The 15,827-nt window shown below is 38.1% G+C and overlaps 1 protein-coding gene across 5 annotated transcripts in view; it reads left to right on the forward strand.

The window, feature by feature from the left end:
- Positions 1-15,827, forward strand: part of PDLIM5 (PDZ and LIM domain 5) — a 220,685-nt gene that overhangs the window by 60,964 nt on the left and 143,894 nt on the right. For all 5 annotated transcript variants that reach the window (XM_055085835.1, XM_055085833.1, XM_028491640.2 and 2 more), the window contains one exon: positions 5,480-5,631. In XM_055085835.1, coding sequence (XP_054941810.1) covers positions 5,480-5,631 — 152 coding nt within the window. The remainder of the gene's footprint in view (positions 1-5,479; positions 5,632-15,827) is intronic.

Below are 15,827 nucleotides of genomic sequence, written 5' to 3' on the forward strand. Positions count from 1 at the left end.
CAAAAAAAAAAAAAAAAAAAAAAAAAAAAAAAAAAAAAAAACCCAAGATGATTAATATTAGTAAGCTCAAAAAAACTGTAGACAAAAAGGAGTTTGTTTGACAGTTTAAATAACATGAAAGATTGTACAGATGGCGATGAGCATTTGTTTACATTTCTGATAACTGATTGAGGAAGGGTTGAGATTAAATACGATTAAGCTCTTCCTAATACTTGTTAGATAAAGTACCAAGGGGAGTTGTGACATCTCTTTGGAAATCCTAGGAAAAATATATTAGCTAAATATCCAAAATGGATTTACTTTGTTCTATTGAAAATACAGTTTGATTTTTGACCTTTCTTAGGTTAGCTCAGCCTAACGTTTAACTGAAGATTCTCATTTTCAGCTTAGAATCTATTTTTCTCTCTTTGGTGAATTAAGTATATTTCTACCAGAATTTCACATATTAAACTGATGGATAGATTTATTGATTTCTTTTTTACTGTGGCTTAATCATCTGTTTTTCTAGTGCCTACAGTCTTCAAGGCTCTTGAGAACATAGTATAAAATATGATCCCTGACCTTATGGCGCTTGTTTTGAAGTTGGAAACAGCTTGATGACTAATTATATATTGCTTCTGTTTCAGGCTTCAGCTTTATTCTACACTGTAGGAAGCAGAAAATATTTGAAGTTTTTCACCCTCATTTTATAAATAGTTGACATGATGGAACTCTTCAGGGTGAAGTGGTAGTAGGGTCACCATTATGGAAATACAGTAAGATGGAGGAAAGGGCAAGGAACATGCAGAGTTTGGCGGTAAGGAGGTCTTTAGAAAACTCTTACTGTAGGCAGCAGGCAAGATCAAGGTGACAGATGATCAGGGTATGGACTAGCATGGGAGAGGAAAGGAAGAATCAACAAAATTTAGCAATTTCCCTGGATGTGGTACTCAAGGAAACGGCAGAATTCACAGGGGCTATATGATTTCTGTGCTCCATGTTTTGAAAATAAGGGTGGCAGAGTAAAAGCAAGCCTAAAAAGATAGGTAATTCTGAGAAATTGGATTTGAACATCTTGAGATCATAGGCTCTCAGAATCGAGTAGGCAGCTGCAACAAAGGAGTAAGAAAAGTTTTATCTAGTGTATGACATTTGATTTGATTAGATTATTTTTTTTAAACATCTTTATTGGAGTATAATTGCTTTACAATGGTGTATTAGTTTCTGCTTTATAACAGAGTGAATCAGCTATACATATACATATGTTCCCATATCTCTTCCCTCTTGCGTCTCCCTTCCACCCACCCTATCCCACCCCTCTAGGTGGTCACAAAGCACCGAGCTGATCTCCCTGTGCTCTCTCCCACTAGATAGCTATTTTACATTTGGTAGTGTCTATATGTCCATGCCACTCTCTCACTTCGTCCCAGCTCACCCTTCCCCCTCCCCGTGTCCTCAAGTCCATTCTCTACATCTGCGTCTTTATTCCTGTCCTGCCCCTAGGTTCTTCGTGACCATTTTTTATTTTATTTTATTTTATTTTTTCGGTATGCGGGCCTCTCACTGTTGTGGCCTCTCCTGTTGCGGAGCGCAGGCTCCGGACGCACAGGCTCAGCGGCCATGGCTCACGGGCCCAGCCGCTCCGCGGCATGTGGGATCCTCCCGGACCAGGGCACGAACCCGCGTCCCCTGCATCGGCAGGCGGATTCTCAACCACTGCGCCACCAGGGAAGCCCCACCATTTTTTATTTTTAGATTCCATATATATGTGTTAGCATACGGTATTTGTTTTTCTCTTTCTGACTTACTTCACTCTGTAATGACAGACTCTAGGTCCATCCACCTCACTACAAATAACTCAGTTTTGTTTCTTTTTATGGCTGAGTAATATTAGATTATTTTCTTAATTGTTTATTACCTTTATACTACTGGACTGGGAGTATTTAAATTGCTTTTGTTGGGTACGTTTTGAGCAAACGCCCATAGGTTTCAGTGTTTCTGTTTTAAGGCTACCTTATGTGAAGAATGGTGAGGTAGGTAATTTAGTATGTTCTATTTCTGGTTAAAAAGAAAATTTTTTTTTTTTTGGATGCCCTTCTTGGCTAAAACAAAATCTAGGATAAATTATGTTTATTTTTTGTCTTATTATCAGGATTCAAATTTCCATTCATTTATTTTAGTAGGGAATAGATGTCCCTTTGCCCTACCATTCAGATATGACTCTTATTTTAGGATTAGAGTTATACCTTTGTACAGAGAGTTCACAGATAGATAAAACTTTTAAGACTGGAAGGGACCTTAGAAGGCCTTTGACATCATCCAGTACAACCTCCACATTTCTTGGATTAGTAATCTGAGATCAGGAGAATAATAATAATAATAGCTAACATTTATTAAGCTTTTATCTCACATAATCTTTATAAAACCCTACAAGTAAGTCCCATGGAAAGTGGGTGGCATTGCTAGCTTTAGGAGTTGTTTTCTTTGTAAATGTCCTTCACAGTTTGAACAATTTAGTTCTGTGCAGGAGAGACGAACAGTTAGTATTTGTTATTAAATTAAATTATTTCTTTAATATTTATTTTAATAAAAAAAGAAATACTAATTAAGACAGTCCACACCTATTATTTATTTTATTTATTAATTTTTTTAATTTTTTTTTTTTTGGCTGCGTTGGGTCTTCGTTGCGGCGCATGGGCTTTCTCTAGTTGCGATGAGCGGGGGCAACTCTTCATTGCAGTGCGTGGACGTCTCATTGCGGTGGCTTCTCTTATTGCAGAGCACAGGCTCTAGGCGTGTGGGCTTCAGTAGTTGTGGCACGTGGGCTAAGTGGTTGTGGCTCGTGGGCTCTAGAGCACAGGCTCAGTAGTTGTGGTGCACGGGCTTCAGTAGTTGTGGCACTCGGGCTCAGTAGTTGTGGCTCGCGGGCTATAGAGTGCAGGCTCAGTAGTTGTGGTGCACAGGCTTGGTTGCTCCGTGGCATGTGGGATCTTCCCGGACCAGGGCTCGAACCCGTGTCCCCTGCACTGGCAGGTGGATTCTTAACCACTGCACCACCAGGGAAGTCCCCACACCTGTTATTTAATACAGTAAAACCATAATATTTAATGTAGGTATTATTATTTTTAAAGACTTTTTTCTTACTCCCACTACACACATACATTACTTTCATATTTTAATAAATATATCTGTCTATACAGTATTTTAAAATACACTTAATAAAGTTCTATCTTAATTTTTTTCTTCTTGATCCAGTGATCCTGGAATTCAAATTAACTTTATTTAATTTTCATTGAATTTTGGTATTACTTCGTCAGTCATATATATGATAAAAAGTGTATCTATATGTATGTATATACATATACATGTGTGTAATATAGCTATGTTGATAAGTTTGATATGCATTAAATTTTAATCTGTTTTATTACTCTGGAAATTTATTTCTTTATTGTCAACATTTCATTAATTTTTCTTACCTTTAAATATCTGGGCAGCTGAGAGGAGTTGTTTTGTTTGTTCACATTAGTACAAAGATGAAAACGGAATCACTACACTTGACCCTGAACACTTGGAGGTTAGAGGCACTGGCCCTCTGCGAAGCTGAAAATCCACCTGTAATTTATCGTCTGTTCTCCGTATATATAGTTTGGTTCCTCCTTATACAAACACGCATATCATGTAGTCCTATAGCATTCACTGTTGAAAAAAATCCTCATGTAAGTGGACCCACGCAGTTCAAACTCACGTTGCTCAAGGGTCAACTCTATGTACTATGTATATAATAGAGACTATTTCATTTGAAAGGTTTGAAATCTTTTATTTTACACTTTGTGTATGTTAGATTTTACATATTCTTGCTCAAATAGATATTTTTTCTTACTAATTTCAAGAACTATGTCCATCATTTGATAGTTATATGTTAAAGGAGATAAATTTCAAATTATTTAAAATTTTAGTCCTTCCTAACTTTGCACTTTAAAACAAACCATAGATTTTACCAGTGTTAAATAATAAATATGTGGCATCCATTCATTCAGTATATATTAAGAAGGTCTATAGTGTCGGGCACACTTCTAGCTTTAGAAGCACAGACATGGGCGCTGCCTGGATGGATCTAGCAGTCAATACTGTTTTCTTGATTTTAGATCCAAAGAGTGTTCTTGTACACTAGGATTGATCTGCCTTGGTCATTATTTTTAAGGAAAGAATTTGACAACTGATGGTAATCAAAACCTATCTGAGCGTACAATATCCACTTGTATTTATTGCTTCGCTTCCAGATTATGAATTCTAGCCGTCAGCCCTTGTTCAGCTTGCTGAGGGATGTTTTTCTTTTCACCAAAAAGTAACTTTAGTAAAATGTTCTCTAAAATATTTAGTTTTTGTTAGTTTTTTAAAAATTGTGGTAAAATATACTTATAAAAGTTAGACATTTTAACCAGTTTTAATTGCACAATTCATTAATTGCATCACGTACATTTTCAGTGTTGTGCAGTCATTACCACTATCCATTTCCAGATGTTTTTCATCATCCCTGCATAAAATCTACACTTTTAAGTATTAGAGAAATAGTGGTTATTTTCTTTCTTTCTTTTTTGGGCCTAGTCTCACCTGTCTTCCAACAGCCCAGTATTCAGTGTGATCTGCTTGTACTTACTGAATTCTAAGCTTGTCATTTTAATTAAAATGGTTCCTTTTGATTTGTACTTGTTCCATGTTTCTGAGTATCTATTAAAATTGTATCATCTTTCATTTTACTGTCATTTTATATTTGTTTGCTCCTTTTGGAGCAATGAAATAGATACACATGAAGTTTGAAGGAGATCAAACTAAATGTAAACATGTAGAAAATTTTGTAAAAAGGAAAAAAAGATTGGGGATTAAAGATCGTGGTACACAAAAGAGTCTGACAGTCTCAGACACAACTGGTTTTCGTCCCCTCATTCTAAATGCCTGGAGGAGGAAGCACAGCCAGCATAGAAGATATTTGGGCCTGTGATCTTAAAGAATTCAGTCCCTCAAACACTGGATATGAATTGGACTCAACAGGAAGGATAGTTCAGTAGATCCATCTGTATTACTCTTTGTGCTCAAACAAAAATACAGCTGTTTAAAGAGTTTTAAAAATTATTTCTAAAGAGTATTAAATACCCTCTTCATTTTACTCTCTTTTTTTTTCCTGCTAAAATGTAGTTGCCTTGCCTACTTCTCTTCCTTATTTGTAACAATCACCCACTACTGTTATACAGGAAAGAAATGGAGAACTTATCAGGGACCTTTTCTCAGACAATTAGTTCAGTTTTTTAGAAAGCAAATAAGAATTTAAGAAAATAAGTATGAAAGTCATTTGAATTTTAACTTTACCTATTAAGCAAGATAATTTGTATTACTTTGTCTAGTAGTATATTAATATACTTCTCTTTTGATATAACAAAAGTATAATTTTCATCTGTGTTTATTTTTAAAGAGTGACAATTCTAATGAAATATATTTTTTACAGCTTAAAGATGGCGGCAAAGCATCCCAGGCAAACGTAAGAATAGGTGATGTGGTTCTCAGCATTGATGGAATAAGTGCACATGGCATGACTCATCTTGAAGCCCAGAACAAGATTAAGGGTTGTACAGGCTCTTTGAATATGACTCTGCAAAGGTAAATTGCTTTTTGTTTGGCTCTGAGAGAGAAGACAACACTGAGGAATGTGTTTTCGTGTGTCTGATTTATGGTGTTAACTAAGAAGCAGTTTCTGTTGCCATTGTTTCAGGTAGATAAATAAAAAATAGAACGGCTTTTAAATTGGGTAATTGAGCAGTATGAGAATTGGTGAAAGCTTTGGATTATAAGGCATGTATTCACATACGCATAAAGATTGTGTGTGCAGTTTCAGAGAGTTTAAGAATTCCTGAAATTTCTCAATGGAGTGCAGCCTAAGAATTCTTGTTACGGGGTAAAACTCTTGGCCTTAATATTCTGGGCAGTAGATTAGGGGTATTCTTTTAAGATATGATTTGGCTTTTCTTAGTATGTCTTTTTCTCTTTCTTTCCCTGGGTAGAAAAATAGAATTTTAATATACTTATTTGAAGTCCAAATTTTCTGAACTCAGTTTGGCTTCAATTTTAAAATAATCATCTCATTGATGGTACTATATCAGATCTTTTCAGCATCCCAACATTTGAACTGTATTGAGATCACCTGGATTGCTTGTTAAAAATAGTTATAGGAATCAGAATATCTGGAAGTAAGGACCAAGAATTATATATGAATAAGTTTTCTATGATTATTATGAAATATGAAGTTAGAACCACTGCAGTGTCTTGGGTTGAGGGGAAGGGAGGAGAAAGAGGGGATAGAGGGAGGGTGATTGAATGATGGCTCTGAACCTTTAGGTTTATAAGGAAGTAGCTATCATTTACCAGGTGGTCATGGAGGGTTTTAAGCAAGTCTTGCTTTTGATAATTACATAAGTGTTCTCTGGTCTGTAAAATTTGGAAAATGCCATTTTCCCCAAAAACATCTCATAGGCTTCCATAAATTGTTGTCTTTATTATAAATCTTTAAGAGGGGAACAACATGCCATACCTTTCTAACACTTTTAGCTAAGAAACCTTTTTTTTCTTGGAGTCTCTCCTGGGAGTATTTAAAGGATATATACAGGGCAAATTATATGTACTTGTCTGGAAGAGTATCAGTTTGGTCTTAAAACTGAATAGGAAAAATTTAGAAAAACTTAGACTTACAGATTTACTTTGTTGTAGCATGACTTTCTGACCATTTCTCTTTGGGGGGAGTGTGTGTGTGTGTCTGTGTGTGAAATTGCTTTCAGTGGAACTGCTGAATCAAAGGTCATGTGTATTTAAAATTTGAAAGCTATTAGCTATACATTTTAATGCATAGAAAAGTAAAATCAATGAGAAAAAATAACCTTGCTAAAAAGTCCTGTTTCGATAGTATCCTTTCTGCTCTGTATATTTAGACATGTAACACAAAAATTGTTACTAATTAAGTGAAAATAGTCATTTTTACTGATAGGCGTTTTTGCTAAGTATGAATTTTGAAAGGGAACCAAGAAATCAAGAAGCTTAACTTGTCTGAGATATCAACAAAGCAAAACAAATACAGATGATGTTGGGCTGTTTCTCAGATTCTAAAGTGAAAGTTTATGTAGGGTATAATCTTTTTTTCTGGGCTGTGTATCATTTCTTTCATAGTAGCCTACTTGTTTTCACATTGTGCTCCCTATTTTACAACCTAGGACTCAGTATCTTATTTTCTGTTGACAGCACTTCTGGTTCCATAAGAGTAGATGAAAACCAGATGTTACCCTTTTTGGATGAATTTGCAATTTAAGTAATCTGCTACTGACTCTAATACAGATTCTTTTAAGCTGCTTGAATACAAAATCTAACAAACCAACTTGTTATAAACATTTGGAGATACTACTTAATCTTATCTTCGTATTTCTGAATATGGATATTCAGAGACTCAAACTATGAGAGAGAATTTTAGAGTCCTGTTGTTATTCATTGTTATTCTCCTTAAGTTTTTGAACACTTCTTGTGTTAGGTAATGTCAGCCTAAAAGAGATTTGCGTTTAAGAGAATTCATGGTATATCACTGACCGTTTAAGAGAATTCATGGTATATCACTGACAGTACTACTGAAGAAAGACTTTTTGTTTTTTATGGAAAAAATAAAACTTTGAAGAGTTATCATCAATTCTTCCCTATACCAAAGTCATTTTCTTCTTAAGTTGTCTCTTTCTTATATCAGAGCAAATATTTTTTCCTCCACTTATATCTGAGTTTGAACAACAGCATCCTTAATTGGCCTCCAGTGACCTTACCCTCTTTATTCCGTCACCAACCAAACTGCTCAGCATTCTCCTTCCAAACTGAGTGACCCACACGGTATTTTCTCTGTGTAACTGTTTTCTTCATGAATATCTAGTAATTTCCTTTACAGACTTGTCTTAGTCCAGTTTCCCTAGAAACAGAACCTGAGATGGTATTCATGTGCAAATGATGTATCAAGAGAGTTCTTTCACATGTTACTTAAAAGGGAGTAGGTCAAGGGGGATTGGGAAGAAGAAGAAACTGAGATGAGGAAGGGTTTGGTTTCGTTGGATGTCTAGCCTCAGCTTGACCCAGGAGGGAACTTTGGAACAAAATTGTACCATAGAGTCTGTCTTGCCTTGAGGCAAGGGAACTGGGCCTTTGTCCCCTCTCCCCTTCATCCGTTAGTCATGGACCACCAGCTGTCCTGGAAATGTGCGTGTATGCAGGAGCACAGTAGAGGCCTAGGAGGTAGCTTCTGTTACTGCCACAGAAAGTTGCTGGTATGAACCGTTAGCGATGCAGGGAGCACCTTTGGGACTGGATGCACCAAACCAGTCGAAGGGTTCCAGAGGACCCAGGCTGGGCACCAATAGCACGTGCTGTGAGATTCCTCCCAGACTGGAGTCCTTTGCTTAGAGGATTAGGCTCTCTGTGACCCAGGCACGCTCAGATTGGCCTCCCCCTCGGACTTCCCTGGCAGTCCAATGGTTAAGACTCCGTGCTCCTACTTCAGGGGGCGAGAGTTCGAGCCCTAGTCAGGGATATACGCCGCCTGGTGCAGCCAAAAGTTTAAAAAAAACAAAAGAAAGATTGTCCTCCCCAGATCATCACTACTCATCAGCGAATACCATCTTTCCATTTCAGGTAGGTTTCTTACTGTCCCTCACATGCCTTTTTTGTCCTCTCATGAAATTTGCTTCATCCAGAATGCCCACCCACCTCCTCACTGCCAATACATGCCTCCACCTCCACAAATCTCATATCAAACCTCATCATCTACCCATAGTCTTTTCTTACTATTGCAACTCATTCATTATTTTCCCCTCTAAACTCTTAGGACAAGTTTATACCATTCGACTCAGCGTTTAATGGTACACTAGGTATAACCAGGAATATCAAGGCAGATTCCATGAATCATATACAAATAAACCTAACTGGTTAATAGTCATACCTAATACTGCCTATGTAATTAACTAATTACTCTGTTTCACCAACTAGACTCCTTGAAAGCAAAGACCTTGTTTTTTGCACTGTTTGTATTTGACATCTGGTATAGTTTTGTGCTTTTAGTGTCTAACAAATCTTTGGTGGGCACCAGCATTATTTCTCAAACTTGGCATCATTTATTTCTTTCACAAATACTTTTTGAGCTATTGCTGCGTGCCAGGCACTGTTGTAGCTGCTGGAGACATTCAGCAGTGAGCAAAGCAAACAAAATCCCTGCCTCCTCGGTGCTGACCTTTTAGTGAGAGCAGAGGCAGACAATAAACAAGTTAAGTAATGGGAGTTCCCTTTCTGTCCAGTGGTTAGGACTCGGTGCTTTCACTGCTGCGGCCCAGGTTTCAGGGAACTAAGATCCCACAAGCCGCGCGGCACAGCCATAAATAAATAAATAAATAAATAAACAAACAAGTAAGTAAAAATGTATAGTATATCACATGGAGGTGGTAAGTGCCTTGGGGAAAAATAAAGCATGTAAGGGACATAGGGAATGCAGGGGTAGGAAATTGCAATTTAAAATAGAGTGGTCGGGAGAGCCTCAGTGAGAAGGTTATTGGATATCTGGGTCACGGGTGTCCCAGCAGAGGGAAGAGCTGGTGCAGCGGTCCTGTCAGGAGGCCAGTGGGCCCGGAGCAGAGGGGGTGGAGGCAGCAAAGTCAGAAATGAGGTCAGAGAGATAGCAGGAAGTGAGTGGAGACGGGACAGTACTTGTAGGACCCATGCGTCACTGCGATATTTGTAATCGCCTTTAAATTTTCCTGGGCCTATAGAAAGTTGTGAGAAAGACTTGAAGAGTTACAGCTGCTTGGCCAGCTCTACAGCAGGATTTGGGAGAGAGGTGGTTTCATTATTGGAAAGGGGCTAGAAGGAAGAGCAGACCAAACCTCTCCCCAGTCTTGATAGCCACGGCACTGCCTTTTTCTTCTAGTGCGGTAGAAATACTGGACGATTACCACTTCTGCTGATCTCCACCCAAGAACCCCCAGCAGGAGACTATGACAGAGAAAACCCATCTTTTTTAAAAGATTAATTAATTAATTAATTAATTAATTTTTGGCTGCGTTGGGTCTTCGTTCCTGTGCGCGGGGCTTTCTCTAGTTGCGGTGAGCGGGGGCTACTCTTTGTTGCAGTGCACGGACTTCTCATTGCAGTAGCTTCTCTTGTTGCAGAGCACGGGCTCTAGGCGCGCAGGCTTCAGTAGTTGTGGCATGTGGGCTCAGTAGTTGTGGCTCGTGGGCTCTAGAGCGCAGGCTTAGTAGTTGTGGCGCACGGGCTTAGCTGCTCCGTGGCATGTGAGATCTTCCCGGACCAGGGCTCAAACTCGTGTTGCCTGCATTGGCAGGCGGACTCTCAACCACTGCGCCACCAGGGAAGTCCCCCATCTTTGTTTTTGAAATCAAAGTTACCAGCAATTTTGTTTTGTGAATTTTTTTGTATTAAGTATTATTGTTATATATCTATTCATTATATATATATATATTTAATTGACCTCTTCTTTAAGCCCAACCTCAAAATCCTAAAATAAGGTTTAGATAAGAAAAGGTAAGATAAAGATACTTGCTTGGGTAAGGTTATTTTGGAACTTTTTTTTCAATCTTGTCTAATTTGGGGGTATGTAATAAAGCAAACATATGCTCTCTCATTGATATCCTAAAAAAATAAGACTTGACTCACTATATTCTAGTATCTAATGAATATAGAAGTGTGGAAGGTTTCATTTTGATTTCTTTTATCATTGGAAAAGATTGGAAAAGATTTTTTGCCCCTGAAACTGGCAAGGGAAGCCCCGGAAGGTTTCATTTTGATTTCTTTTATCATTGGAAAAGATTGGAAAAGATTTTTTGCCCCTGAAACTGGCACTGATTCTAAGAGTGCTACAACTGGACAATGAAAAATTCTATTTGAAATTATTTTTCCTCTTGGGAGAACAGGCAAATAGTAGTGTGCTTGTTTTTAAATATCAAGTGCTTTTTGCCTATGCTTTTGATCCACGTCAAAGTGGATCATTAAAAAATTACATTATTTCAGCTAATAATAGAAGAAGACTACTTTCTGAAGTTTTGATGTCTAGTAACTCTATGAACTATATTAGAGTTGGAGTCTATGAATAAGATTTTTTTTTTTTTTTTTTTTTTTTTTTTTTGTGGTATGCGGGCCTCCCTCTGTTGTGGCCTCTCCCGTTGCGGAGCACAGGCTCCGGACGCGCAGGCTCAGCGGCCATGGCTCACGAGCCCAGCCGCTCCGCGGCATGTGGGATCCTCCCAGACCGGGGCGCGAAACCGGTTCCCCTGCATCGGCAGGCGGACGCGCAACCACTGCGCCACCAGGGAAGCCCTATGAATAAGATTTTTAACTATTTAATTTTATTTCATTAATTCTTTGCATAACATAGATAAACTTGCTACTGACCTACTGTATGAATTGGGGTAAGTTGCTAAACTTCTGGGCCTTAATTTTCTTGACTATAAAATGAGGTCATGAGTGATTTCTGAGTTCCCTTAAATTCTGGTTCTTGTTCTGGTTTTTTAGCTGTAAATGGATAAGTTCCCTAAAGTTTGCTATTAGATCAGACTAACTTCATTTTGCTTGTTTTGGCTGAGAGAATCAGGAAATTGGACTTTCTTCACTGGAGTTATCTTAAACTATGCCAGGTTAGCAAAGTGACTTGTACTACCCTGCCGACTTCAAGGTGAAAGGTAGGTCAGATGGATATTCAAACAGAACTTAATCATAAAAAAATACTTGATATACTTGTCCTTATTTTATATTTTAAAATTAATCCTTTCAGAATCACAGAGAATATATATAACTTTTCTAATCTTCCTTGTTTTTTACATTATCAGTAGTGGCATATCTCTGGGTTTATTGACTTATTTACTTTGGTTCCTTAAATTTCATTTAGTGTATAACTTGTTATGATTGGAAGTGAAAGATCTAGAAGGATTGAATTTTGAAAAATATTGATGTACTCTCTGCCTCCCCCTTCTTCCTCATCCTTCAAACAGCAGAAAAATTGTCAGAGGTCCGGTAACTACTACTAATGAATGACAGACTGGAATAATTTAATAGGCACATTGAGTTACAAAAAAAAAAGAAGTAGCTGTGGTACCAGACTGAAGCTATTAGCCGTCTTTTGTTTCATTTTAATGGATTGCTTAACATCTTGTTACTGTTAACTTTAATGAGTTCACCTCTGCTCTTTCTTTCACTATTAGCATAGAGGCAAGATATTAAAAAATACTTCTTTAAAATCCAAGTTTTCAGTTCTCTATCTGGGATGTTTCAATTCATGTGAATTAAAAGGCGTTTAGTTCGATTACCTTTTCATTTAATTGGAGTTGCACATTATCCCACCTCAGGTTCCTTTTTTCCCCTTGGTATTTCACATACTTTTTGAATGTGTTTTCTGCAATTTAGGTTTTACTGTTTGTTTGTTTGATCGTTTGTGTTGGTTTTAGTTTCGTTTTTTAATTCTTTGTTTGGAGGACAACTTTTCCAGAAGGACTGTCTGATTAATCCTCCCTCTTCCTCCTCGTTAACATTAGAAGTGCTGCTTAGGAAAGGGGATGAGGACAAGCAGGCGTTGACATCTCTTTTGTGCAAGTCTTTTCACATATACATTTAATCCTTCTATCAGTCCATTGAGAAAGGAGTTAACATACCCATTTTTCAGATGATTAATTTATGGTTTTGAGGGTTTATGTGACTTGCACAACAAACCCAGGTCAGTTCAAAGACTATTTCCCTCCCCACTTTCTTATAGCTAGGACTTAGTGACTATAGTCTCCTAAGAAAATTTGATAAGACAGGATAGTAATTCAGTAGGGGTAACTCTTTGACTCTTTCACTTGTAAGCAACAGTGTCTCTGTTTTCACTCTCACCTGTTGGTATTCTGTAATAAATATTATGCCTAAATTATTTTCTATGTGCTTCGTAGACCCTATAGGTTAGAATAAAAGTAAAAGAGGAAAAAGGAGGCTAAATAGGTTCCTGGGTCACTAGATAGGAGCATTCATTTGGATACTGACTTGTATATATGGTTGCCTGTCCTAAATCAGAATATCATATTTTATTTTTCCCTCCCAAGTTTATAAGCCTGTTGTCTATATTTGCTAAATTATTAACTGTATTAAAGTTTGAAGACTTTTGTTCTTCAGCAGGCTTCTGTGTATGCATCCCATGAGTAACTAAGGATTCAGGAATTTAAAAAAATACGTTTGTAAGACTTTTTGCTCAATATGACACTGACTGGAAAAGACAGCAAAACTGTCAATCAACAAATCCATCAACAGACATGGAAGAGAAGTATTTCTCTTCTCTTTTTCTTCAATTCGGTAGGGATAAAGATTGCTGAAAATGAACTTGAAGGCTCAAATTAGTACATCTTTTTTGATAGTCTGTAGCAATTTGAATATGGGTTCATCGGGGTGTATTTTGCATTTTGAAATTCTTCCCTGAACTTTGCCTCTTGAAAGTGCGCAGTTATTTTATTTTATTTTTTATAGATTTATGTATTTAATTTTTGGCTGCGTTGGATCTTCGTTGCTGCACGCAGGCTTTCTCTAGTTGCTGCGAGCCAGGGCCACTCTTCGTTGCAGTGCGCAGGCTTCTCATTGCGGTGGCTTTTCTTGTTGCAGAGCATGGGCTTTAGGCACGCGGGCTTCAGTAGTTGTGGCACACGGGCTCAGTAGTTGCGGCTTGCAGACTCTAGAGCGCAGGCTTAGTAGTTGTGGTACATGGGCTTAGTTGCCCCGCGGCATGTGGGATCTTCCCTGACCAGGGCTTGAACCCGTGTCCCCTGCATTGGCAGGCGGATTCTTAACCACTGTGCCACCAGGGAAGTCCCTTTTATTTTTAACTTTTATTTTTTAACATAAAAGTCCTATTTATTTTTCTGAAGGAAAAATTACTTCAGTTATAATACTTTGGGAAAAAAATCCTAGGAAATAATATATTTAAAGACATGTTTAAAGCTTTATTGTAAAATTTTAATTTGTAGAATATTTCATCTGTGCAGAATTTTTAAACGAAGCCATGAAATAGAGATATAAAGAAGGGGAATGGTAATAAAACTGACTTTGAAATTACGCAAACTTGGTGCAAACCTTGATTCTACCACTTGCCGAGCTTAGGCAAGTTACGTAAGTGAGTTTCAGTTAACCATTTGTAAATGGGCATAGTAATTAACTGCCTTCTAAGGCTCTTGTAAAGATTAAATAACAAATGTAAAGACCCTAGGATGTAACAGAGATAAGTTTTCTCTTCTGTCTTCCTATTTCTCCAGTATAAGTAAGTATTAATATAGTATCCATTGTAAAGTTACTTCCAGGAGGTTATATTTATTTTGTTTCTTAGCAACAAAATGGGTGTGACTGGAGGAAAATAGGGAGAAAATGAGAGGGCAGTCGGGTAGGTAGTTATCTTGGAAAGTCAGAAAGATGATTATGCAAGTGTTAGAAGAAAGGATTGTTTCGTCAAGTGAGTGGTTTTTGATCATACAGTTGTAATTAAAGCTTTTTAAAAGCATGAGGGGATGCAAACATTATGCTGAGTGCCAGCTAACTACTGCTTTGGTTAAAGAACTCTCAACCAGTAACTTGTGGCAGCGAAGAGAAACCAGTACATACCTAGTCCTCTTTTTTCTGCTAATTCCTCTTGTTCTCCTTAGAGGAAAAATGCAGATGGAATTCTCCTTTACTGTGGGTTAAGCCAAAAAGACACACAAACAAAACAGGTGTTTTTTCTGTCACTCTCCCATCCAAATTCATGTGTATTCCCTTTAAAGTAATTTGAATTAGTTAAATTGCTAGCTTTGGGGCTGTGTTGTGATACTTTTAGAAATAATTTTCTCTTGTAACTTTTCATCAACACTATCATTACTTAATTAGTTGGAAAATCTCATAATGTTCCAAATTTTTGAACATCGGACTTCTCTAGATTGACCTGATGACCAGAAACCATAAGGGGTAGATAGAAAGAGAGTGATTTATGATTTCTGCCTTTAAGGAACTTATATCTATTTATTAGGACATTCATTGAGATAAGAAGACACAGGAAGTGCTACAGAGGTTCAAAGAGGGCAAGATCTCATTGAAACGGAAAGGCTTCCTGGAGGTGCTGCATCTTGGGCTAGGCTTTGATGAGAAGGCCATCTCAGATGGAGGTGGCCAGTCCCCACGCATCTGTAGGGAGGAGTATGTGGACCGTTTGGAAATGGAGATAAGAATAAAAGTTAGATTCAGATAGTGCTTTGCAGAGTCGTAGACACTGAGATATTAAAAGTTTTGATCAGAAAAGTGACATTTTCTGGATAATATTTAGTGAGATAGCTTGGAAGAAGGTGGAGAGGTGAGAGGCAGGGAGACTGGTCAGGCAAGTATTACAGTAGCGTGGCTATTTGAGGGCTTGGAGTGGAAAACAGAGGAGAAATGGGAGAAATGAGAACTTGTGAGCAGTAGTTCGGAAAGCCACAATAATGGTGCGGGCGGCTACGGCTACGGCTACGAGGGAAGAGCCGAAGACAGCTCAGGTGCTCAGCCTGCTGGGCCCAGGCTTCGCTCTCCTTTCATCTTCCCCTTGTTCCTCTTCTCACTGGAGGCTGGCTTCTGCCTCTGTCACGTCACTGAACCTGACGCTTGGGCGTCTCACAGGTTCCTCAAGCTCAACATGGTCAAAACTGAGCTCCACACTATGTGTCCCCAATTTGCATCTCCTGCTGCGCTTATCTCGGTGAAGGGCCCACCATCCACCCTGTTACCAGATCAGACTCATTCCTTGCTGAACCTCCCAC

The sequence above is a fragment of the Physeter macrocephalus genome, chromosome 7, assembly GCF_002837175.3.
Source record: "Physeter macrocephalus isolate SW-GA chromosome 7, ASM283717v5, whole genome shotgun sequence".
In the NCBI taxonomy this organism is placed as follows: domain Eukaryota; kingdom Metazoa; phylum Chordata; class Mammalia; order Artiodactyla; family Physeteridae; genus Physeter; species Physeter macrocephalus.